The sequence below is a fragment of the Acinonyx jubatus genome, chromosome D3 (genome assembly GCF_027475565.1).
Source record: "Acinonyx jubatus isolate Ajub_Pintada_27869175 chromosome D3, VMU_Ajub_asm_v1.0, whole genome shotgun sequence".
In the NCBI taxonomy this organism is placed as follows: domain Eukaryota; kingdom Metazoa; phylum Chordata; class Mammalia; order Carnivora; family Felidae; genus Acinonyx; species Acinonyx jubatus.
The window spans coordinates 73,725,783-73,751,781 of NC_069392.1; the positions used below are offsets into that span (position 1 = coordinate 73,725,783).

The 25,999-nt window shown below is 36.9% G+C and overlaps 1 protein-coding gene across 6 annotated transcripts in view; it reads left to right on the top strand.

The window, feature by feature from the left end:
• The window catches only part of WDR7 (WD repeat domain 7), a 352,494-nt gene that overhangs the window by 109,562 nt on the left and 216,933 nt on the right, over window positions 1–25,999 (top strand). For 5 of the 6 annotated variants that reach the window (XM_053205738.1, XM_053205737.1, XM_053205734.1 and 2 more), the window contains 3 exons: window positions 6,300–6,398; window positions 9,133–9,251; window positions 11,175–11,298. In XM_053205738.1, coding sequence (XP_053061713.1) covers window positions 6,300–6,398; window positions 9,133–9,251; window positions 11,175–11,298 — 342 coding nt within the window. The remainder of the gene's footprint in view (window positions 1–6,299; window positions 6,399–9,132; window positions 9,252–11,174; window positions 11,299–25,999) is intronic. The other variant, XM_053205739.1, reaches the window with a different exon arrangement.

Sequence of the window (25,999 nt, forward strand, 5' to 3'; positions counted from 1 at the left end):
TATTACTTCATAAAGTAAATATTCTTTTATTTTTTTAATGTTTATTTATTTTTGAGAGAGAGACAGAGCATGGGCATGAGCATGTGCAGGGGAGGGGCAGAGAGAGAGGGAAACACAGAATCTAAGGCAGGCTCTAGGCTCTGAGCTGTCAGCACAAAGCCTGATGTGGGGCTCGAACCCACGAACTGCAAGATCATGACCTGAGCTGAGGTTGTACGCTTATCCAACTGAGCCACCCAGGCACCCCAAGGTAAATATTCTTTATGTTACATAGTGTTGTAATATTTTTATAGCCATTACTTCAGGGAGAAATGGAAACGGGTTCACAAAGCTAAAAGACTGATTTAAAGTATGGTTAGTTATGGAGGTATGATTAGGATACAATAGCACCTTTTAACTCTAGATCTGTGCTTTTTCTACAATAACACGTATTTTTGTTCTAAATCCACTGAAAATATCCTCCAGATTATACAGTACAAATCAGTGGCAGGCCACACTCCTTCATTTAATTAGTTTAGAGCTTCATTTAAGACCAGTGCCTGTTAGAGATTTTATTTCTTGTCCTCATCATTACCATCTTCATTATCATTCTTTATAGTTGATGTTTCTTCTTGGATGACAGTTTTCTCCCTCTGTAACCATAGCAGCAGATACAAGGGGTCCAGCGTAATTTGTGACATTGTCATGATACATTGTGTACTTCACCACCATTACAGTATTCAGTTTACTCACTTGGTTAGTTCTGAGAATGTTACAGTAGGAAAGCTTTAATGTTGCTTCTCATAAAGCATCATGTTTTGAGAGTAGTGAAGAGAATTGTCTTTTTCTAAAGCATTAATTTAAGGTAGACTTAGGAGTTTCCATTTGGAATAGCACAGACGCTTATCTTTTAAAGTAAATAAAGGTTAGCAACGTGTAGTGAGAGTTACGGTAAAATATTTTAGGATGGCATCAGGAAACCCACTTTCTATTTGAATATTGAAAATATGGAGTAATTATCTCTTTAACAAAAAAATTGTTGAGCACTTTTTTCTCCAAATATCTCTATTTAGGACATTAGAAAGATTATTCTGATGTATACTCTCTTAAGTAGTGTGTATGTGTGTGTGTGTGTATCTATATCTATATATCTATATCTCTACCTCTACCTCTACCTCTACCTCTACCTCTACCTCTACCTCTACCTCTACCTCTACCTCTACCTCTATCTCTATCTCTAGTAGATAACTCATGAACATAAAACAACCAGTTTAGGATAAGAAGTGGTCAGAGAATGGACAAAAGCTCTGAGTTCTTGGACTACAGTTCAACAGTTAGGGTATTATATTTCGTCTTTCTGCTCTGACTTCTCTTACCTTGGTTTTCTTTTAAACATTTTCCTCTCCTTATGTTTTCTTTTCCTGACTCCCACTGCAGTGCACATTGACTCACAATCCATTTTTCAAGCTGGATTGCAAACATGAATATGCTCCTTTTCGATAAACTGTCACTTACATGTCGGCTAATACTTGTTCAGCTGCAAAATAATCTATACAGAGTAAAGACTTTATCTGGGGATTGGACCTTTCATAGACATTTGGGTCTGAGAATAAAGATGATCTGGAGAGTTCGGCTAACATAATTTCTCATACACATTATCCGGGTATTTCATTGGAAAATAATTTCTTCACAGGAGGTTTATTTTGTCTAGCAGTGGGCTTGTTAATTCAGTCTTTGCCAATAATTAACATTTACTGACCAGTCATGTACTTTTTGATAGAGACAGTTTTTATTTATTAGATACTCAATTGTGCGCTTTATAAAACATCTCACTTGAGAAAGGGATCAGAGATGTCAAACTAACTTTTTGTTCATGGTTATACAGCCCTAAATCTGCCCATCGCTTTAGGCTTCTCTACATTCTGATATACTGTACTTCTCTTGATCAATTCAGTAATCTCATGGCATAAGTCTTTGGTCTGTGTCTCTAGTGCTTATCTTGATTGTGACACTGTGTCTGTGCTGGTAGTTGTGTCTTTACTCAGTGGTAGGTGTGGAAGCAAATCTAAGCAATTTAAAGTTCTAAGGTTGTGTAACGATATCTGCTGTTTTATTTTTCAGAAATGTATTTAATTTAGGTTGTCTAAACTTGAAGTAGGAAGTAGTCATTGTTAAATTATTTCAGGAAGCATTTATGTAAATTAACCAATAATTTCTCACCATCTTTTTCCAGGGTCTGTAGCAAGAAACATATATGGAGTACATATATCAGGTTATTGGATGGACCTGAAGACTCCTTAAAATTTTGTGTTTGAATTTATATGCCTTTTAATAAAAATTGGCATGTCACTTTGGTCTTTGGAAGCTCAAAGGACAGACTTTTATTCTTTCTGTTCGCTAATTTGGCACAAGTGCTTTGAACAGTGACTGGTACACAGAAGGTACTCAATACATACTTGAATGGATCTATAGATACCTTCTCTCTATGTTTCTAGTGTCAGTATGTCAGTAACTAGGTGCTGAATCTACAAGGCTGACATAACAAATCTCTGCCTTCAAGGAGCTTCTATGTAATGGAGGAGATTCAGACAAGTGTAATTTATGATAATATTTTAATTAGTTATTTGCTTTTCCTGCCAGACTCTCAGTAACCGAGTAACTTTGGCTAATCTTTATGAGTTCTTTGTATGCTTAGCCCAATATCTGGCACATAGTAGGGGCTTATTGTTAATTAAATGAAATAGAAAAATTTAATAGCCTTACTTTCACTGCAGTAAACTTCAGACTCTCCCCCCCAGCCCCCATTGTTTTGGGTCTTAGCTCATTTATGTATTTTGGATATTAGTAATGAAGGAGACCTTTTACAGAAGTGGGATTTTTAAATATTTTTTTAAGTTTTATTTTTTGAACACTGGCTGGAGTTATAGGCCAAGTCATTGCATCTGAACTTATTCCAAGTCTGATATAATCCAGTGGTGATCTATAGGTTAAGTAGAGTTACTGTTTTTCAAACATTATCAGCACTTGTTATTTTGCCTTGATGTATGTCTGTCAGAACAGCATCTTGGGCTGTTAATTCGTTCTGCTTTACGGTAGGTGCTTATCCTCTCTATTTCCTGGACCTTTGTACTTCCTTATTGCCGTTAGACTTTTTGTGCTCTTTCTCCATGGTGTTTTAAGGAAACCCTTTTTTCTGTAGACTGCTTGATCAACAATTTATCCTAATGCTTCATGTTGATTTAAAAGATGATGAGAATGCTCAACTCCCTGAGACATAGAAGTGTAGACATAAAGGAAGTTTATAAAAGGGCAGATGTTACTCTAAGATCTCTCTTGGATGGAAGACTTAGTGTGGAATGCTTCCTTCTCCTCTATCCACCCCTCTCCACGCTTCATGATTATCACACAGCTCTTTAGATAAAGTGATTCATTATTAAATAGTGTTAATTATTTGTTAGTGTTAAGCTTTGGAAAAACTTCTTTAAGCATTGCGTTTGGTTTTACAGAAATCTTTATCTTCTAGATTTTTTTTTCTGCCTAAAAAATGTATTGAAAGTGCTGTTTGTGTTCTTGTGCCAGGAGGCTACTGAGGTTTAGACCAATAACTTGCTACCTAAAGTAAGTTCACTTTCTGTCCTTGATACATTCTTCATGTCACAATGGCAGTAGGGAACACTGGAATTCAGAGTCCGATTTCATATGAAGACTGAAATAGGCTTATTCAAAAACAGAAAACCCTGGGTATTGTACATGTATATATGCTATCTAATGGGAAGCGAGAGCGCATGTGTGCACGTGTGTGTTAACCCCATGGGTTCATTTATCTTTGCCTATCTGTTCATGTGATAGTAAGTAGTCAGAGAGGCTCTTAGCTGCGAAATTAAGGAAATTTCCTAGGTAAAATAATAGAACTTATGCCACTTCTATCATCACTGGAAGTTGCGTTGAGACTTTGCCCTTAAGTTTTACTAAATCCTTAATAAGAGAAAGCCAGTTGATCATTATCATTGCCGCTTTTTTTAAGAAACCAAATGCTCATTTATGCTTTATGGTATACATTTTTAATACTCAGTGCTACATATGACCTCTTCAGGTTTTTATTTGTCATTAAATCTTGAGCTTTTTATTTTAGAAGTAGTACTTTTTAAATTTCTGTTGCTGATTTTTTTTCTGTGTGTGAACAGTTTTGAAAGCTCAGGTAGAATTTGAGTATTCTCAATTAATTATAAAAGTAGTTCTAGATTCTGCAGTTTTAGTTATGAAGTAGGCTGAATGAAATATTTTTTGGTGATGCAGAGATTTTTAAAAACAAACTTACATGTATTATAAAAATAAACTTACATATATTGAACATTATTCTATTAAGACCTATTATTACTTATTCTAGCAGTTTCCTCAGTAGCATTTCTGCTTTCCTTTATGCTGTGACTTAGAGAAGATGTGCTTTTATCCCACTACTTATTTGTCCTGGCCAGGGTAATGATCACTCTGTCCTGCACTTTTATTCATTTGTATTGAATTTCCTCACGTTCTAATTCTGGTGTCCTCTCACTTAAGAGAAAAATCAGATACAGTCACCACAGCCTTTTGAGGGATGATGATAATTTCTCCTTTTCTATAATTTCTCTTAAAAAGGAAAAAAGTCCCACTTGTTGAAAATCACCAGAGGAACTTTGTCAACAGTTTTGGTAGCATGAAAGCTAAAGCCTGACAATTTTCTCTTCGCCAACCAGGCTTGCCAACTTTTTTGCATAAGGAAGTGAATATTTTCTAGGCCATAATAACTGAATTCATAATTAAAAATGATTTTAAAAATGAAAAATTTATTAAGTGGAACATAGAAATATTGAGATTTCTTGAGTTCGAGCCCCGCGTCAGGCTCTGGGCTGATGGCTCAGAGCCTGGAGCCTGTTTCCGATTCTGTGTCTCCCTCTCTCTCTGCCCCTCCCCTGTTCATGCTCTGTCTCTCTCTGTCCCAAAAATAAATAAACGTTGAAAAAAAAAATATTTGAGATTTCTTTATAAGATTACAATAGAATTCTTGAAGATCTTATGAAATATGCCATTAAAAGCTCTGTGTTTTTCATAAACATAACATTATAAAGTCATTTTAATTTCATAAGGAACAAAAAACAGGCCTGTGATAATAAAAAAATATATATAATTTCCCAAATGAAACTTTCATATGTGCAAGATGTGCTTCTTAGGGTTTATGGAATTGGATTTCCTGCTTTTTATTACTGTTCATGTGCTTCTCTTAGTTGTGCTGTTTACCACCTCACGCGTGCCTGATTGACATTATGACGCATTTGTGTGGAAATTATGAAAAGTTGTTTTCATGCAGCTGTCCTGTAGCTACAAAGGAACTTCACTGCATGAAAAACAAACATATCATTCAGTGGACAATGCTTAATCTGTTCAGGAGCCCCAATCTATTGCTGTTCAATGACAGAAGAAAGGAGAGGGATTAATTTGAAGATGCTTGTGCATGACATATGGTAATTTCTCCATAGGAAGGAAGTGTCAAATGGTGACCTCTAAATCTTAACATTGACCTCCAGTTGTAGAATGTGTGTGCCATACGGTCTTTTTGCCTTTTCATATGATAATTTAAGCTGAAACATTTTCCTGGTAACATTACTTTTTGGGAGTGTGGGGTGTGGGTTGTTGCATGTATTATATAAGGATTAGAACACTCAGTAATTTATAATATAAAGCATTTGTATCATAAAAAATATTTTTTAAACTTCAAAGAATGAAGCTATGTTAGGGTTCTTCTCACAAAAGAACATATATTCTATACAAGTTGGTGTGTTTTAAATTGTATTTTTATAAAATGAGTGTGGAAAATTGAAATGATCTCAGTGGATGTTGGTTTCAGATGTTAAGAAAATAACTTACACGTAAAGTTAGGAAATAAATTATTAGAAAAATGTAGTCGACAATATGAAGACCAGCAAAAACTTTTCAGTATGTGGTACATTTTAAAAATTGGATTATATTTTTGCTAATCCTTAATGTCTGTCATTTTTTCATTGTAGTCTTAGTTGTTTTAGAACTGTTTTTTATATTAGCTGATACATTGATAAATTTGAATATTAAATAGAATTTGAACTACAATGTGGTTACTGTCCAGATGTATCATTTCCCTGCTGTAATCCTTGACGATCATGCCCTTCTGATTAAAACATCATTTTTCAGTTCTCCATTTACTATGTTTTGCTAATTTTGTTTTTCATTCTTCACTAATACTGAGCTTTTTTTCAGAAGCCGCTGTACCTCAATTCTCTCCTCTTTATTTCTTCTGTTTTCTCTGCAAGTTCCTGCTCCTGTCATTTCCGCTCGGTCTGATGCTGATCACTCTGGCTCTGACCCTGCTTCTACTCCTGCTTTACATACCTGTTTCTTAGTAAATGAAGGTATTCTCTCTCAACTTTCTAACAACTCCCTTTCAGTCTGTGCTTTATTCTGATATGACATGTTCTTTTTATCTAATTTATACATTTATCTGTTTTGTTATATGTGATATCCTAAAGTTTCCGTTTTATAACTTGATTTGCTAATGTCAGTGCTGAGGACCAGTTACGAAAATGTAATGCTACTCGTGGCTGGCATAATTGTGTTTCTTGTAATCTAGAATGCTGTTAAAGAAGGGCAGAGATGCCGATCTTTGATGTGAAGTAGATATTAAAAGGTGGATTGGCTTTCATAGTGATGTTTGTCATGTGATCTCTGGTGTTAGAACTAATGAGTTTATTTTGCATGTACCATTACTCTGAGGTGAGGGGGAGATGTGAGGGGCCTCTCTACATTCTCATATGAAAAGTCTTCAGAATGTTGATTAGCACGAGTGATTATAGACTGTGAGGAATTCACCTGTTTATCCTCCTTACTGTTTCTGTTTCTGGATGAGGCAAAAATCCATAATTTCAATTTTTAAGATGTAGTTAGACTACCATATTATCCCTGTGGATTTAGACTAGTTGCAAGTATTTTTGGAGCTCTGAAAATGTGAATGGAATCCACAAACCTATTTTTCCCATGAGGATTATTTATACTGCCTGGAAGCCTAGCAGAACTTGTGAGCTCTGACTTACATCCACTCTCTTCATCATGGGCTCAGCCTTCACCAGGATGTATAATATAAAAAGGAAGAAATTTACAAAATCTCAAACGTAGCCCAGATTGATTCGGACTCTTTGTTAAAAAGCAGCATTACCAGTCCATTCAACTGGAAAGAATGGTACAATATCCGTTAAGCATAGAGAGCTCATGTTCTAAGTAGCTCTCGTTTGGAAAGAAAACACAGGAACACCAAAGTGTAACTTAGTTTTTGTTTGGCTTCCCTGTCATAGGCATGTACTAAGGTTAGTATGTTAAGACTGGGTTTTAGCAAAAATAGTTAGGTCATGTTTGTTAAGCTATTGTGAAAGATAGTAATTTGTTCAAAAAAAAAGCTGTTGACTTTGGACCATGGTGAGAATCATTATCCTATTAAAATTTAGCTCATAAATACGCTTCATACTTTCATGAGACATTAAAGCACTTAAAGAAATTATTAGGTGGTAACTTATGTTTACATATATATTTGCGTGTGTATAGATATATATGTACATATCCTCTATGTATGTATATATATCCTCTTTGGAAAGACATTGTAATCTAAAATGTATGTGCTCATCACCTAAGTTATGTAATCATACATTCTCAGTTGATGAGAATTTTCTTATTGAAAGGATGAATTTTTAGATAGGTGGCTTATCTGTCACTCATTCTCCTTCTCCCCCTTTCTCTCTCTCTCTCTCTCTCTCTTTTTTTTTTTTTTAACAATCCCAGTAATAGTTTTGAATTTTATGGTAGGGTTCTTATTATTTTATTTTTTAAATTTTTATTATTTTTTTAATGTTTATTTATTTTGAGAGAGAGAGCGCGCAAGCAGGAGACGGGACGGGAGAGGGAGACACAGAATCTAAAGCAGGCTCCAGGCTCTGAGCTGTCAGCACAGAGCCTGATGCAGGGCCCAAACTCATGAACCGTGAGATCATGACCTCAGCTGAAGCCGGACGCTCAAATGACTGAGCCACCCAGGTGCCCTGGGTTCTTGTTGTTTTAGAAGACTACAGTTTAGATTACTTGAAAACATTGATTTGTTAAAATTCTGCGATCACAGATAACCCAGCTTGTATATGGTAATAGACAATTCTTTTTGCATTCATTCTTGGTCATTTTTCTTTAAATATTATCCCCAGAAGGTGTTATGGTAATTATTGTGGACTAATAGCGGCTTCATGCGTGATTTGGGAAGACTGAAGCATTTATTGTGTATATATTTTTCAGACACCTTTAAAACAGGGTTGAAATGACTATTTGAGAATGTCTGGGTAGTGTTGCTTTTAGACATCGCAGCGACTTACAGTGCTTGTTTTCTTCATATACTTAAGTTTCATATTATGGATTAGAATTTTGGAAAAAATAACTTTTACTCCCATAAATTAAAGTTAATGATGCTTAAGATTTTGTAAATTTTAGGTTATCCAGTTTTTATTTTATGAAATGTCTGAATTCATATTTCCCCTCAAAGTTGATGTTATGTTACTCAGTTATGATTGTGATTAAATATCTGGTTCACTTTGTAAGAAAAGAGGTCGATAAGTATTAATTAAAGGCCCTGTGACAGACAAGAGAAGACATCTCTGTTGACTGATAAGGTGGTCATACACAGATGGCCAGGCCTTAAGTGACATGAACTTATCTTTGGATATCTGTGTGAATGCCCTTTTAACTGAAAGTGGTTTTAAGTCTATTACTCTAGTACATGTTTATTTCTACACTTTCTCAACCCTGAATATATTTTATCTTCGAGGGACTGTTTAGAAATTTGTTTTCCTTGTAGAATTTGAATGTACTTTATGAGGAAATTTATTTTTATTTAAGACTTTGAAAGTTCTTATAAGTACCAATTACTTGATTTAGAGATGAACTACATTTGATATAATTCTTTGTATAAAATATCTAATAAAAGTGGAAATCCTTAACAATACAATTTAGCACATTTGCCCTTTTTTTTTTTTTTGGGTTTTTGGTATATTTGAAGAAAAATCTTTAGGGAATGCCAAAATGTTTAAAGTATTATACTATGTTACATTTTAACAGGATGGAGTCAGTTGGCTGCTATGCATTGTGTTATGCTGCCAGACCTGCTGGGATTGGACAAGTTTAGGCCTCCACTTCTAGAGATGCTGGCTCGGAGATGGCAAGATCGATGCTTGGAGGTAACGTCGTTGTGATATGGCTAGAAAACAAAAACATGAACGCATTAGACATGTGTAAATTTTTTTTTAATGTTTATTTATTTTTGAGAGACAGAGAGAGACAGAGTGTGAGCGGGGGAGGGGCAGAGAGAGAGGCAAAGACACAGAATCTGAAGCAGGTTCCAGGCTCTGAGCTGTCAGCACAGAGCCCAACGCGGGGCTCGAACTCACAAGCCATAAGATCATGACCTGAGCCGAAGTCGGATGCTTAACCGATTGAGCCACCCAGGTGCCCTAGACATGTGTAAATTTGAGATGAAATGGTTAATACTTATCTAATTTCTTTTCACCAGTTTATTATGTGACAGAAAATATGGGTTTCTGATTTTTTTTTCTCAGTTTATATACCAAACAGTAATGTTACAGCTTGCGAATTTGTTTACTTTTTAATCCAGTGAATATTTGACAAAAGCTTTCATATACTTCCTGGAACTGTTTAAGTATTGGTTTTTGTATGGATTGTACACATACATCCATGCTCACATACACCTCCCCCCAAATCACACACTGGGTTGTAATTACACCAATCAAATTCTGAGTGAATAGCCATTGTCCAGTGGAAGGTACTGTGTTATAATAAAAGTCTTTGGAATTCGAAGAGACCTGGGTTTAAATATCAGTTCTGCCAATTATTAACTTTGTGACCCTGGGCAATTTACTTAACCTGTTTGAAGCTCATTTGTAAAGTGGGGATAATAATATATTCCTCATGGGATTGCTGTCAGGATCAAATCAGATAATGCAAGTGAAACAGTAAGTACAGAGCCTGACACATGGTAGGAGCTCAATAAATGGTAGCTGTTATTTTGTGTTAATGGACTTCTGCTGTATTAGATACTGCTTGGAATATAATATCACCAGGAACTTGGAAATGTTTTATAGGGATTTCCTTTATTATGGCATTTGACCTGTCTAGCTGTAGCAGTTTGTATCATTCAAGATTTTGAACTTATCAAAATATAGATATTCCCTGCATCTGGTTTCCCTTCCCTCATCTCCAAGTGGCATCGCACCATACTCAAATCTTCGTGGTTTTGCATTGAATTGTTTTTGAATTCACTTCAAAAATCAGTTATAATTAAAAAGAATTTTTATTTAAACTCTTATCAGACACTGCTGAGTTACGTTTTCAGTTATAAAGAGTTAATAAATTGATTGATACACCACTTGACAATTGACTAGCTTCTTGGACTCTGTGCTTTGTGGTAATTTGCCAAAAGAACACTAAAACTGCAAAATAAAAGTTGTGTGCCGCATTGAAGGAAAAACTGGGATGATGTAACTTTGACAACTAGTTTCCTTCTATAGAACTAGTATTAGTACACAAGAATGTACTTTGCTTATTTGTTGAAAACAAATTGTTTAAGCACGTCTTAGGGACACATGAATCGTGCGGAGTTATACATACGTTTGTATAAACAATACCGATTTAGCATATATCCTACAAAGAAACTCACTAGATAAGGTTAAATTTCTTCAGGCTAAAAGAGAAGATACATTTAACAGTTCTAACAGTGACTTTCAACAGGATCAATGACACGGAGATTTTAAAGTGAAAATGCTAAATGAAAGTGCAAGAATGTTTCAAAGGCTTTGGAAAATGAAGTTTTAAACCCAACGCTGCGTAAATGTTCACATATTCTGTCTATTAGTGTTAAAATATTTTTCAGTGAGCTCATTCATTAAAATGTCTTTCATTTGCCCACATCCAATTTATTCTACTTTAAATAGTTAATTCACTATTTGGTCTGTAGTTTTTCTCCCGTAAATTAATGTGACTTGTATATTTTCTAGCTTCATTTCATTATGAACTTCCCAGTTTTTAAACACCTCACCAACTGATCTGCTTTCTGTTTTTTTCATTTGGATCTGTTTCCTGTTCAGGTCAGAGAAGCCGCGCAGGCCCTGCTTCTAGCTGAACTGAGAAGAATTGAGCAAGCGGGACGGAAGGAAGCCATTGATGCCTGGGCCCCATACTTACCTCAGTATATGGACCATGTCATATCACGTAAGAGTTCTCTGCAAAGCTTTCCGATTTCCAATGCTTAGGTACGAAGAAAGTACTAAACTCACAGATATGCTCACTACTACTTATCAACAAAAGTGAGTCATTGAAAGTCACAATAAGGGATCTTTGAATTCTATGCATTCATTTTCCAAATCCCTATGGTTTGGAGTTTTATTTTATTTTATTTTTTATTTATTTATTTATTTTTTAAATGTTTATTTATTTTTGAGAGAGAGAAAGCGAGCATGAATAGGGAAGGGGCAGATACAGAATCTGAAGCAGGCTTCAGGCTCTGAGCTCTCAGCACAGAGCCCGACGTGGGGCTCGAACTAGGAGCTGTGAGATCATGACCTGAGCGGGTCTGCCGCTCAACCAACTGAGCCACCTAGGCGCCCCTGATTTAAAAAATATATATCAGAATATTCTCTAATGGACTGACCTCTTTTTTTTTTTTTTATGTTTATTTACTTAGCGCACTCAGGGGAAGGGCAGAGAGAGAGAGAGAAGGAGAAAGAGAGGACCCCAAGCAGGTTCTGCACTGTCAGTGCAGAGTCTGACTCAACGCTCCATCTCACAAACTGTGAGATCATGACCAGAGCTGAAATCGGGAGTTGGACGCTTAACTGACTGAGCCACCCGGGTGCCCCTCTTATAAAATTAATCCCAATCAAAAATCCTACTCTATTTAAACAGTAGCATCTGTCTCTGTTGCATTATTATGCTTGTGGATGCCAGCGTGTGGTGATCTGATGATATGCAAGTGCAGTAGAAGGTAGATCCTTTCCAAGTTGAAGTTGGAATTGTGAATTCTTAAGAAATAAAGATTGGGTAGAGTTAGACCAGTGTACTGTTAAGAAAGAAAATTCGTGAAGATCTTTTAGAAGAAAATAATTTGAACGGATTGGGAAAGACCTTGGGAAAAGTTCTTGAAGGGTTTGCATATTTTTTGCAGCATAAAATCTTTGTAATCATGCTGCTAGGCCAAATGCAGTATAAACAAAATCAGTTTTATTTTATTTTATTTTATTTTATTTTATTTTGGTTAAATTCTTAATGAAACTTTTAAAACTTTTTACTTTGAAAATTTGGCCTGGGTTTCAGGTGGCTTCGTTTTAAATGGTTTTTGCCAATACGAAATTCTTGGTAATAAGATGCTCACTATACGTGTCAAGACAGACAATGCATGATAGTACAAGAAGGATGTGAAAACAGGATCCCAAAAGGACTATAATTGTTATAACTGGTATAACTCTACCAGCTGTTTGTCAGTGGTGACTCTCGTATTTGAAGAGCCCTGGACAGTGCTGTTTGTTCAGTAACTTGTGGCTATTAGTTTTATAATATTCTGGAAAACAGCTCATCAGCTCATCATAAACTTTATTGAATAAAAGATGCCTCAATTTAAGGACAAACTATGAGTAAAACACTGTAGACTACATTGAAGAGGAAACATTAGCATATCATCAGAGGTCCTTTTGAAAGGAGAACGCTGTTATGGAATATTTAGAAACCATTTCCGGACACCTTTATTTGGAATGGACTGCAGTGGGAGAGTGGGCTGAAGCAGAATGAGTAGTTGGGCAGCTACTATGGAGGGGAGATGGGACCCAGACCTAGATGTAGATAGAGTGGAATAGAAGGTATTTCTAAGGCTTGATTACGGACTACCTAGAAACGTCTATGAAAAACACCGAAGATGCGTGCAGTGTATTCTTGACAGTTTGGAAACAGAGGTACCATTAACAATGGTGGTGAATGCCATTTTGTTTTATTTTCCTGGAAAGAAGAGAATGAGTTTGCTACAAGATAAAAGTGTAATGTAGCCACAAATTACTCCCTGAAACAATGATAAGAATGTATATGTTGCTAGGTGAGAGGTCTATTAGAGGGTCCAGAGAGGATACAGTATAAGGAAAATAATCACAATACCTACCATTAATTGAACACTTTCTCTGTCAGGCTTTTGCCAAGTGCCTGGTCTGTGTTATTTCATTAAACCGCTGCAGTAAGCCTGTAAACTAGGGACTAGTGTCACTGCCCACCCCCCCCACTCCCCCACCAGATGAGTTAGTTGAGGCCAAGAGAGATTAAAGAACTTTGTTAAGGTCCCTCAGTTACTAAGTGACTGTCAGACTACAAAACTTATTGTCTTAACCACTCTTTATTCCTTGCCTCCTCTAGCAGCCTTAGATCTTAAAGTGGTGGTGGCGATAGAAGAATGAGTAGATATGTGCCTTAGCTACTCCTGATTTCAGACTGTAATTTCTAGCCATATTAAATTTAACAACAACAAAATGAATCAGAAACATAACTGTAAGAAAATTACTCTGTAATGGTTCCCGTCATCATTGAAGTATAAACTAGGTTGTTCTTAGGTCAGATTTCAACCTTTCCATGTATGTAAATTATAGTCCTTCATATTTAGTTACAATATCCTGGAGTACTTTATTAATTAATGGAATGCTGGCTTACTTAAAATTTTAATCTTTTCACTTAATGTTATTGTATTTTTAGTGAAAGAATAAACATGTATTCTCCATGTGACGTTTAAAACAGCTTGCACTAACAACTCTTGCTATCATAGATTAATCTATTCTGGAACTTTTACATTGCCTGAGTATAAACTTAGTTTTAGTTTGCTTTACTGGGAGCTTTCTATTTTAATAAAAGAATGTCAAGTTGAGGGAGTAAGGATTCTGAAAGTGTGAAAGGAGAAGAAAGCATACAACAAATGAGAAATGACCACATAGGGCTGCTGAACAGATTTGCTGTCCAGAGGGATCAAAAGGTTATGGAGCCAGCTGGTGGACAGCCCACACCTGCCATAACATGCTTGTAGTGAAATCGCGTCCACCATGGTCATTAATGTTTGAGGAGATGATTCTCGTGGCGAGCTAACAGCATAAAATGTTCTTTTAGAAACTTAAAACCCATTTTTAGCATAGGAGTCTTCTTACTAAAGTAGGTAAAATATTAAGCGCTGTATCTGGTAAAATACATCATTCATCAGATTTTTTTTTTTATAATTTAATCATCCTAAGCATTTAAAAATGTGCAATAATTCCCAATGCGGTATTGGCAGCTCCTGACTTATGACTGAGCTTGATCTAAGAGTCCCTTTGTTAGATATTTGTCTGAGACTCTGAAAATGCTTTTGCTTGAAGAGCAGAATATCATACCAGGCTGATGGACTGTGATCGTCCTTCGCCTTAGAGATCTGGAGCCTGAGGTTTAAAGTGGGAAGTACCTTTCTCTCACTTCACAGCCAGTAAGTCACTGAGCTGGGACTAAGATGACAAGCCAACTGGTCATACTGACTGGGGTCTTCTGGAATTTTATTTAGGTACATTATGCAATAAAAGCCTCGTGTGGGTTTTCTGAGAACCTCAGGAAAGCAGTGGGCCAGAAGCCAGTTGCTTTTCTTAGGGCTGTTGAGAGCGTTCAAGGAGGAACTTTCTGTACAGCATCCGGCACAGTATATTACACACCTAGTGAATGTTGGCCGGCTGTCCCCTTTCCTCTGCTCTGCTGGTTTCTGGAGTTTTGTTCTCGTTATTGTCACTGCCTCGGAATTCACGTGAATTTATATTGCTCAGGGATTCTGGCCGTAGACCAGAAATCACTAGGGAGGAAAAAGGAGCAATCGTCTGCCTTAACTGAAAAGCCAGTTCACAAATGTTCATAAAAACCAAGTCCTAATTGAGTGATGTGAGAATTTTGCTTCAGGTGATGGAGCCCTGTCCCAGAACGTGTTAGGAAACATTTTATCCCTTACAAATGCAGGCAGTATGTAAACTTTTGATGCCTAATTTTTGATAGAATATCTGTGGGTAAGTGTATTGTGATTCTTACTGTACTGGTAACAGGACTGGAATTATAAATATTCCATACATTCTTGTGATAGTGACTTACGTACATATTGTAAATATTTTGAGTTGTCACTCTTTAGCATGTATTTATAATGTTTTATGTTACAAAATACTTTTTATAAATTCTGCGGGTTCTTTTTACTAACAGGATTAATGTTACTTTGTGACACGTGTTACGATTCAGATGAAAATGAACTGTTTAAGTTGTCTCAGATTTATTTTGAAGGGAAGATATTTTGCAGAACCCACTTTTATATATTTCTTTTTGTGACATTCTACATGTAGCATTTTGATAATTGACTTTTTTATGAGGTCAAGCTCCTGCTGGTTTATGAAATATACCCACGCTTGCCCTTCATTCCAGGCAGTGACCACTCAGAGGTAAATGCTGATGGTTCCTGATTTCCTTTGGCCTATGATGCAGAGTGACCTTATAGGGCATGAGGTCACAAGCGTAATTATTTCTCGTACGTTGTATTCTGCTTGCGCACCGTGGCTCATCTCCTCCTTTAATTTCAGAAACATTAAACACATAAAAGTTACTACCATTATATAAATCAAAATCTCTTCTAAAGAGGGTGCTATTGTAATTTTATGCAGTTATGACCAATGTAGTATTAATTTGCAAATTTATCATCTCAGATATTGATAGAAGGATGTGTAACACATCGTGTTTAATACGTATTGATGTCATCAGAAAGAACAATCCTTTGTTCTTATCGAGTCCCTGCCTTTTTAGCTTCCTTTTGTGTTAAGGTTACCAGGGTTAGGCTTGTCTTTTTTATCCCCCTTGGAAACAGAATAGGATTTCTTTGTTCAGTGAAAGACACTCGTGGTAAATGATTTGGGTTTGACTTTCAACAAGCCACACTGTAGTACCTATTTTAACCTGGAATTGAAGTCACTTTTCTGATGATTATAAGGTAGTGGTCATTCTGAGCACATATGTGGATGGACCAACAATACACAAGAAGGTAAGATGGCGGAACTGTATATTGTAGAGGTTGTGGGGAAGTATCTGCAGTCAGTAAAGATTTAAATATTAATGTATTCTTTGGTAGGCAGGTATTTTCAAGGTTTGCTGGGGAAAGGAGGGGGAAGGGATAGGACGGGGTTTGCTAAATATGATTTAAGTGAGTCTCTCTCCCCCACTCCCAGAGGCCTTAAACTACACAACATTCCTTCCTTTATTTTTTATGTATGCCTCAGTTTTTTGGAATTCTCTAACAGCCTTCTAAGAAATGATTTTCTAGATAGCTGAGGGTTTAAAAGTCACTGAATGCTTGGATTTTTTAAACAATGTTAACCATTTTGTTGAAATATTTCAAAGTGTCTCTGGCTTTTTAAGCCTCTTCTCAAAGACCAGAGTTATTGTTTTGGCCCGTGCTGTAAAATTACCGCCATTTGCTTATTGAAGAGAGTGGACCTGTTTATCTTAACCTAAGGGACCCAGACTGAATTGCCTCTCACGTTTCATATTTTTAAAAATAACCTTCCTTCTTCCTTTTTTTATTATCTGGGAATTATTTCCAATTTTTGCTGGTGGGCTGTTTTTTCTCACCCCTAAGAGCTTCTCTGCCCTGATGGCTAATTTACTGTTTTCAGTGTCCCAGGAGTGTGGAAGCCAGGCAGCCAAACTTATTTGAGTTAAATACAAAATAAGAGTAAATTGGCTAAGAGTAAGAGCCCTCTGATTGGGGCAGGGGTGGGGGGGGGGGGCAAAAATCCCTAAACTTTAGTGTAAACACTTTGTGGTGTCTCTGTTGGCTTTTCATGTTCTGCTTCCTTGACTACTTTCTCAGGTCTTTTGTTGCATTCTGGGTGCGTATCTCTCTTCTTCAGAAAAAATATTCTAATTAACATTGGGGAACAAAAGGGAAAACCATTTGGTTGCTCATGAAGAACTGAAAATTCTAAAGCAGCCCTTTTGTACTTACTGCCTACTTTGTCAATCAGCTGAAAGGAAAGGGTGAGGTTTCCCCAGAAATATCTGTGGTTGTTACCTCGTTGTGTTCACAGAGCCAGCTGGAAGGGAGTGTGCATCAGGATTAGAAAGGGAAAGTATTGAATTATGGCACCGTGATCTATAGAAAAAGTACTTGATGTTCTGTGGAAATTCTGATACTGAGAGGCAGAAGGGAATATCTCAAGACTGTATTATGCAAAGCGCACTGTATCTGTGTTGTATCTGTTTGCAGTGTTAAGTCAGGACCAAAGGGATTTGTTTCTCTTTTTTCTTTTAGAGTGTCAAACTGTGGGGCTTAAGTTTAAGCACTCTAGACTGATCATGTATTTAGCAGCATTAAACTGTTGTACTTATCTATATTTGGCTACTAACCTAATAGAGTAACACAATTTCTTTTTAATCAGTCACAACTATTTAAAGGAAAATCCTTTAGTTCCATGTGACTTGAGTTCTTTGAGGTGATATGTAATATTCTTGTAATTGTCCTTAAATCCTTTTTACAAGTCTTGGAAATGAGAGTAGTAAAAAGGCAAATTTAAAACTGAAAGCATTACCGATCGATTGGTTATTTAGACTTTACCTCTAAGTAAACAGAACTCTGCCATCAGGAAATGCTGTAGCTTAGAAACTCCACAGGATGAGGGAACTTCACGCTGGCAGGGAAGTCCTGTGTCACCTGGTTTCTGGTCATCCCTACGAGTCCCCCGTGACGGTCTCCTCCCTCTGGAACAAAGCAGGAGTGGGGCAGGAGGAAATTCCGTAATTTCTTCCTTGCATCCCGGTGAGGGATTGGGGGTTCCTTTAAGTGTGGGACTCCTTGAATGCTTCTTTCTCTCATTCCATTGGCCCCTGTGGAAAAGCTTCTGGAGCCCAAAAGATTTGAAATAATGTTAGTTATTTTCTTCTGCCCTCCTTATTTCTTTTATTCACAAGCCTCTCTATCTCGCTCCCTTCAGCACAGAAATTGGTCACCTTGGAGAGTTGTAGTTGGTGGTAAGACCCCTAGGAGGCATGGCTGACTTTTTTTGAGGTGTTCTTACATTTCTACCTGCTCTAAGAAGTTGGAGGCACTTAAGCCTATGAAGACTACCTTATAAAAGAAAAACTCACTCAACCTGTGACACATTGTTAAAAAAATGGTGTTCAAATTGAAATGCCTGATATACCTTTGGCCGAGTTTCTAGTGGCCTTTGCTATAATAAATGACCTAATATTAGTTGCTATGAAGAGTATGATATTGATTTGTGCCATTAGTCTCTTGCTGATTTGCTGAGGAACAAAAATTTATAATGCTAATGGAAATAAAGTACTTTACAAAACACTGCACACGAATACCGGAACATGTCTTTGTAATAGAACAAGTGTCTAGTAAGCTTTTAAATAGAAATTTTCCTTATTCCAGTACAGATTATTCCAGTACAGGTGCTCAGAGTCCTGTTCAACTTGTTCTTACAGAACAAAAAGCAGAGTTGATTATCTTGTGATGTTTTAAACCCTAGACGCTTAATATGCACATACAAATCCAATTTTGATTGGATTGTGAGACATTTGTAATTTTATGCTATGTTTCTAATTTCATTATCTTTGTTGACTGGATATTCTGTGTAAGTTCATGGTTTTAATATTTTAGTTCGAAGTCGTCTTATGATCTGCATGTGACAGAATAGTTTACAGTTTGGAAGTAAAACAGTAACTTAGAGTTATTACAAGAAAATTATGTGAACCTATTTTACCTATAATATTTTGATTGTAATAGCTAATTATAGATTTTGTTCGACCGTTGCTTATAATTTCTGGGATTAAAATGATCAAAGTATACTAAGATTATCTTTGCCAAATCCATTCTTCCCTGCTTTGTCTTGCTTTTTGGGGGAAGAATGGTATTTTATGTTTTATTCTTCCTAAGTATTGTCCTAATGATTTATTACTTCTGCTATCTATTTTTGTTAAGCAGATTTTGATATGAATAAGTGTTTAATCTTTATAAATGGTTTTATTGTGCATGACATTTGCAGACTTGGTTAATATTTTAGCACCTCTAGTACACAAACATAAAGAAAAAAAATTGTTTTATTGGTTTGAGCACCCGAATTGACCCCAGTGAGATTGAGATTGATCTGGTTTCTTTCAGCCTGTTAAATGCCAATCCAGTCATCTGTAACAATACTTAGTATTTTTGTAATTTTTCTGTACATATTTTCTGTGTTTGCTCTATACAACTTACCCATCACTTGAAAAGATTTTCCTTGCTTGATTTAGAGGCGAAAACAATTGCAACCACCTATTTTATTGCTTGTTGTTTTTGAAAATTGTTGCTTACAGTTAATGTCCATGCTATGATCGCAGCTCTTTTTTTGTAAGCCTTATGAAAAGACTTTACATTTTCCTGAGAAATGATGATGTGGCTCGTATTTGAAAGGTGCACTTGTACTAAAGAACACTCAGCTTTAGGGAATGGAAATGGAAGAGGAGGGATGGTTCGTAATACATGAATACCCCTGCTGATTTTATGATGTATAATGAAATTACATCTCTCTAATAAGTAAACATTGTTCAACAAATCCTGGTGTAGATTGGGGTGTAAAGACATAAATTAGCTTGTTTTTTGAGACACTTTTCTATCTCAGGCATGAAGTGATGAAGGCTTTTTCTTTATTCTCTGCTAGAGGCTGGCTAGCAGGTCTTATTCAGGTTTCGTGTGGTTTTGATTTTGGCTCGAAAGCAAGGATTAGTCTTCGAAACAAATAATATCAAAATCAGAGGAACTGAACTAGAAACGAATCTCTGAGTTCTGGGTGACAGGTAGAGGATTGAGCATTTGCAGTCTTAACCTAAAGTATGGTGCTTCTTATAACATATTTACGCAGAGTTTAAAGTGACCACGTAATCTCAGATGTGACCTATTTTAAGATATGATTAGGATTCTGAGACCATCCCCAGCCTTTCCCAGATAGATGTTGGCTGGGCACCTTAGGTTTGGAAGCCTTTCTCATTCCATTTCGTCCGTGGCCCCTGCTGTGGAGAAGAGATTCAGGCGCAGCGACTCTCAGATGGAGGGCGAGAGGCGGGAGAGAGAAGTTGTGAAAGGTGATCATCCCAGACATGGCTCGCTCCTCCGCCGAGGATCTGTATTCATTTGTTTCACAGTTGCTCAGGCAGATGACAATAATTAGGGAGAAAAACACTGTTTTTCGAATGATTTTTCTGATGATGGATAAGCAACTAATTTACTGAACCAGAGTATTAGTTGGGATGCCCAGTGGAAGGGGCAGCGGGAGGTCTGGCATGTTGTTCTGTTTCACCCAGCCTTTGCTGTGAGACCCAGAGACATCTCTAGGCTTCTGCACGTCTTTATCTAGTTCGGTCTCTTTTTATGGAAAAGGACGGGAATGAGCAAATCTGTTTTTCAAACTTTTGAAGATAGCAAACTTATATGTGAAATCATAACCACCGTCACAATATATAAAACAAATAAATAATACTAATAGTTCCTTTGTCATTTAAATATTTAAAAAAAATTTTTTTAATGTTTATTTCTGAGACAGAGACTGAGTGCGAGCTGGGGAGGGGCAGAGAGAGAGGGAGACACAGAATCTGAAGAGGCTCCAGGCTCTGTGCTGTCAGAACCTCTGAACTTCTGAGGTTCTACCTAGTGCAGTCGAAAACTAGTTCACTCTCTGTTCCCTAAATGCCTCTCGTTTTAACAAATGACACCCCCACGCCCCCACACACAATGATACAGGGCAGGGTTATAGACTATCCCTTATATGTGGCAGTTCCTAAAATTTGTTATTATGCAGGACAGCCTTTAGTTTCTGTGTAACTCTTGTGGTTCTTTGTGGCAACCTGTGACGCATAGTTGCGTGCTGCTTCTCCAGCCAATGACTGGGGTTCCATAGCTTCCCAGTAGCTTGTGCCTTGGGTAGTGCTAGCGTGATGTGCGCCTTGCACATGCTGCCTGAGACCGTTGTCTCCAGGAAGCCCAGAGACCATCTTGAATACACTGCATTAATGTTTGATACATACTTTATGATTTGATTTCAAACGTACTAACCTTTCAGATGTGATTGGACAACACTCTCTCTATAATGTGAGTATGGATTTGAATACATTCAGTCGTCTTTTAATAATCATGATCCACTCAGCAAAGCTCTGTAGTAATCACTTGTTACCCATGTGACTTAATGAATTGTCATTGGATGAGGCTCAGTATGTTAATTTAGATGTGCTTTCCCCCGACTCCCAAAGCGTGAGTGCAGTAATGTTTCTATAATATGTTTCTATGTAATCAGTAAATTTATTTCTGTGCCTTCTTAAGTATGTTATTTGAGTTTTGGTTATTTTTTTTCTTTCATGCTAAATATTTAAAGACCCGTTTTACAAGAGATTTTGTGTAAAGTTGAAGTTTTGGTTGAGGAATTCTTAGGTAATTCTGTACATTCTTGCCTCCTTATTATTATTATTCTTTAATCATTGGCTACACATGGCCCATGGCCCTGTGGTTTGCATGGGATGAGCATGGGGCACAATAGTAATATTCATTCTTGAAGTGTTAACCATCGAGGCATATGAGCAGGATAACAGGGATGAGTTACCTTTTTTTTTTTTTTTTTTTTTTGCTTTTGGCCAAAGCATATTTAAATGTTTCTTACAAAAGCACACTTACCTCTTTCCTTTCTGTTAACCATGTGCCCAACATCTTTTTTTAAAAATGTTTATGTATTTTTGAGAGAGAGAGAAAGTGTGAGCCAAGAAGGGGCAGAGAGAGGGAGACACAGAATCTGAAACAGGCTCCAGGCTCTGAGCTGTCAGCACAGAGCCCGATGTGGGGCTTGAACCCACGAACCATGAGGTCATGACCTGAGCTGAAGTCTGGCGCCCAATCGACTGAGTCACCCAGGCACCTCGTGCCCGACGTCTTCAGTGGTGATTGGTAGAGGGGAGAAAACACATCAAACAGGGATGGTTTCACAGGAATTGTATTAACCTTAACTATTAATCAGTAAATCTTTTTTTCTTAATTCCCCTCGGAATCGCTGCATAGATATGTCAGGATGGGTTGTGAGATGGTCTCTTTGAATGCCAAATATAACTTTATAGATTAGTTTTGGATAAAGCTTATATGTGTTTTCCTATTCAATTTTAAAGGCTTTGTATTTTGGAATATTTCAAACATCCGTAAAAGTAGAGAGTAATGTAACGAACCTCCGTGTACCTGTTGCCTAGCTTCAACAGTTCCTAGCTCACAGACAGTCTTATTTTATTTGTATACCTACAGATACCCGTCCCCCTAGTTTAAACAGTTCTCAGACACAATATCCCCTTGTCTGTCAATCTCAGTTTGTATCTTAAGAGCAAAGGGTGCTCTCGCACGCACGCACACGCTCTGTCTACATAAACAGTACCATTAGAATGACAAAAATAAGTAAGACTTATTTCTTAATATTACCTAATAACTCCATATTTATATTTCCCCAGTAGTCCAATAATTTTTTTTTTACAGTTTGTTTATTCAGGTTAAGGTCAAATAAAAGTCCATATATTGCAATTGGTTTATATGTCTTTTACTTTTCTTTTAATCCATTGGATTCCTATCAGTCGGTCAGCCTGTCCACCATCTGTCTTCTTGTCTCTGGGTTCCTCTCTCCTTCGCTTTTCCTTGTGATTTGTTTGTGCTATAAATTAAGAAGTTGGTACTGCAATGATCTCTGCCTTTGTTTTCATTAGAGTGGTGAATCCTGGTATTCTGAATGCTACCATGCCTCTTTCATTTGTTAACTGGAATACTTCTCTGAGGAGACTCTTCCCCTCATCACTAGCTGATACCCTGAGCTGCACTGCAGGAACAACAGGGTAAATGCTTGATGTGATTTGTTTTATTTTTAAAGTAGTATTAGAAATTCATGGGTTGAAAGATATTTATGTTGTGATCCATTGTAGTTATTATTTTCAGGAGTGTTCAAGTTGTTCTGTCTTTGGTCAGTGGGAGCCTCTGCGGTTCACTCTTGAGTCCTTTTGAGTTGACCATAGTACTCTTTGATTAGTTACCTGCTGACAGGATTTCTAGGTTTACTGTGTGCGTTTCCTGACTCATGTCTGAGTCGGCATGTAGGAGCCCTCATCCTTTTAGTGGGAAATGGTATTTTAACTCACAAACTGAGCACTAGATGTGCTCTTTGCTATTTGGTCATTCTGGTGGGCGCATGTACTCATTTCTGTTTGGATCTTAAAATCTATATAATATTTTGAGTTATATATTGATAGTTCCTATTAAATATGCTACTACAGAATTTTTTCTTAATTTCTGTAAGACACATTTGTGTCTACTTCCCCCATTTTTACAATCTTGTTTCTAAATGACTGCCTGCGTAATCATTAATCCACCTTTCCCCCCACAATAAACACACACCAGTTCAAAATGATGTCAGTGCTATCACAATATGGTTATTATAAACATTGTGTGGTGTTTCTGTATTCGTTTTGCAGTTCTTTTCCTTAGGGTATAATTCATTAAAGGTGAATAGTTGAAATATGCTTAAAAGCTCTGGGAATAGCTCCTCTGTGTGATTCTACTACCCATGTGATACACCTTTGGGTTTATTTCTTTCATTTCACTTTCAGTTACTTATTTCCTACTCTCCATTTTATTTTTTCAGATATTTCTGTTTTTCAGGAGTGGTTTTGAATCTTAATTATATAGGGCAGTTTTTAGATTGACATTTTAAACATGTATTTTTAATGGTTATATAAAACATTTACAGGATTCCCAAGTCAAACAACAAAATAAAGTGTATTCAGAGAAGTTTGGTTCTCTCCTTCCCTGTGCCCTTTACTCTATTTCCTTTCTCTCTGGAGGTAGTCATTTCTTTTTAGTTTAGGGGTTAGTCTCCTGTCCTCCCATTTGTAATAGTTATAATTATGATAAGATAGATGGGACATTTGCCCTCTAAACCATTTCCAAGTGTACAATTCAGTAGTGTTTAGTGAATCCACATTATTGTGCACTCAATTTCCAGAACTTTTCCATCTTGTGAAAGTGAACCCACAACTCTGTGCCCACGAACGGCAGTTCCCCACCTCTCCCCTACCCCAATCCCTGGCAGCCCCCACTCTTTTTGTCTCTGAGGTTGACTACCCTGCTACGTCGTACAGCTGAAATCGCTTAGCCTAGTGTCCTCCAGGCTCAGCCATGTTGTAGCATGGCTCAGAATTTCCTTCCAGTTTAAGGCTGAATAATATTCCATTGTATGTATGGACCACATTTTGTTTTATCCGTTTATCTGTCAGTGGTCACTTGAGTTGCTTCCACCTTTTTACAAACAATGCTGCTCTGAATATGAGAGTATGGATAACCTCTTCAAAGCCCTGCTTTCATTCTTCTGGATATGTATGCAGAAATGGAATTCCTCAATTGTGTGGTAATTCAATTCCTGGGTTTTTGTTTTTTTTTTTTTTTTTGAGAAACTACCATGCTGTTTTTCACAGCAGCTACACCATTTTACATTCCTGCCACAGTACATGAGGGTTCTGATTTGTCCACGTCTTCACCAGCTCTTGTGGTTTTTTGTATAGATGTGAGGTATTATCTCATTTTGGCTTCAATTTGCATTTTCCTGGTAATTAGTGATATGGACCATCTTTTCATATGCTTGTTGACCATTTGTATATCTTCTTCGAAGAAATGTCTATTTAAATCCTTTGCCCATTTTTGATTAGATTATTTGTGCTCGTCGTTGTTGAGTTGTAGGAGTTCTTTACATATTGTGGTTACTTACCCCTTAATAGATACATGATTTGTAATTATTTTCTCCCCTTCTGTAGGTTGCCTTTCACTCTATTGATTGTGTTCTCTGATGCATAGAAGTGTTTAATTTTGATATAGTCTAATTTATTTTTACTTTTGTTGCCTGTGCTTTTGATGTCATATCTAAGAAATTATTGTCAAATCCAGTATCATAAATACCATTCCTTCTATGTTTTCTTCTACAAGTTTTTATACTTTTAGGTCTTATATTTATGTCATTGAACCATTTGGAGTTAATTTTTTTTATGTGGTGTAAGGTAAGGGTTAATCTCATTCCTTTGTGTATAGATGTTCAGATTTCCCAGCAGCTTTCCCAGAGCAGTTGAAAAGACTGCTCTGTCTTTGCTCTACTTAAAAAAAAAATTTTTTTTTAATGTTTATTTTTGAGAGAGAGACAGAGACAGAGCATGAGTGGGGGAGAGGTAGAGAGAGAGGGAGATACAGAATCTGAAGCAGGCTCCAGGCTCTGAGCTGTCAGCACAGAGCCCGACGCGAGGCTTGAACTCACGGACTGCCAGATCATGACCTGAGCCAAAGTCGGATGCTTAGCCAACTGAGCCACCCAGGAGCCCCTCTACTTTTTTAGTATAAGCAAATGGGTATACTTATTTATACCCCTCCCCCTTTCCTAAATGGCACCATACTAATGCATATCTTCACTAGCTTTTCTCACTTAACAATGTATCGTGGAGATCATGTACTAGAGACATCCCCTCTCCCTCTTTATTGGTTGTGTGGTTCCATTTTGTGGGTGAACCATATTTTATTCAACAAGTTACCTATTGATGGATATTTAGGTGTTTCCAATTTTGGTATTATGGATAAGGCTGCAGTGAATAGACTTGTGCATATGTGTTTTCATTGACAATATATCTTGGATACATTTCAAGAGGTGGGATTGCTGAGTCGAAGGATAAATGAATGTCTAATTTTGTCAGATTATTACCAAGTTCTTTGCCATAGGGGTTGTATCACTTTATATTCTCAATAGCAGTATGTCTGAGGGCCTGTTTCTTCACATCATTTCCAATAGAGTATCTGTCATTCTTTTAGAATTTTGTG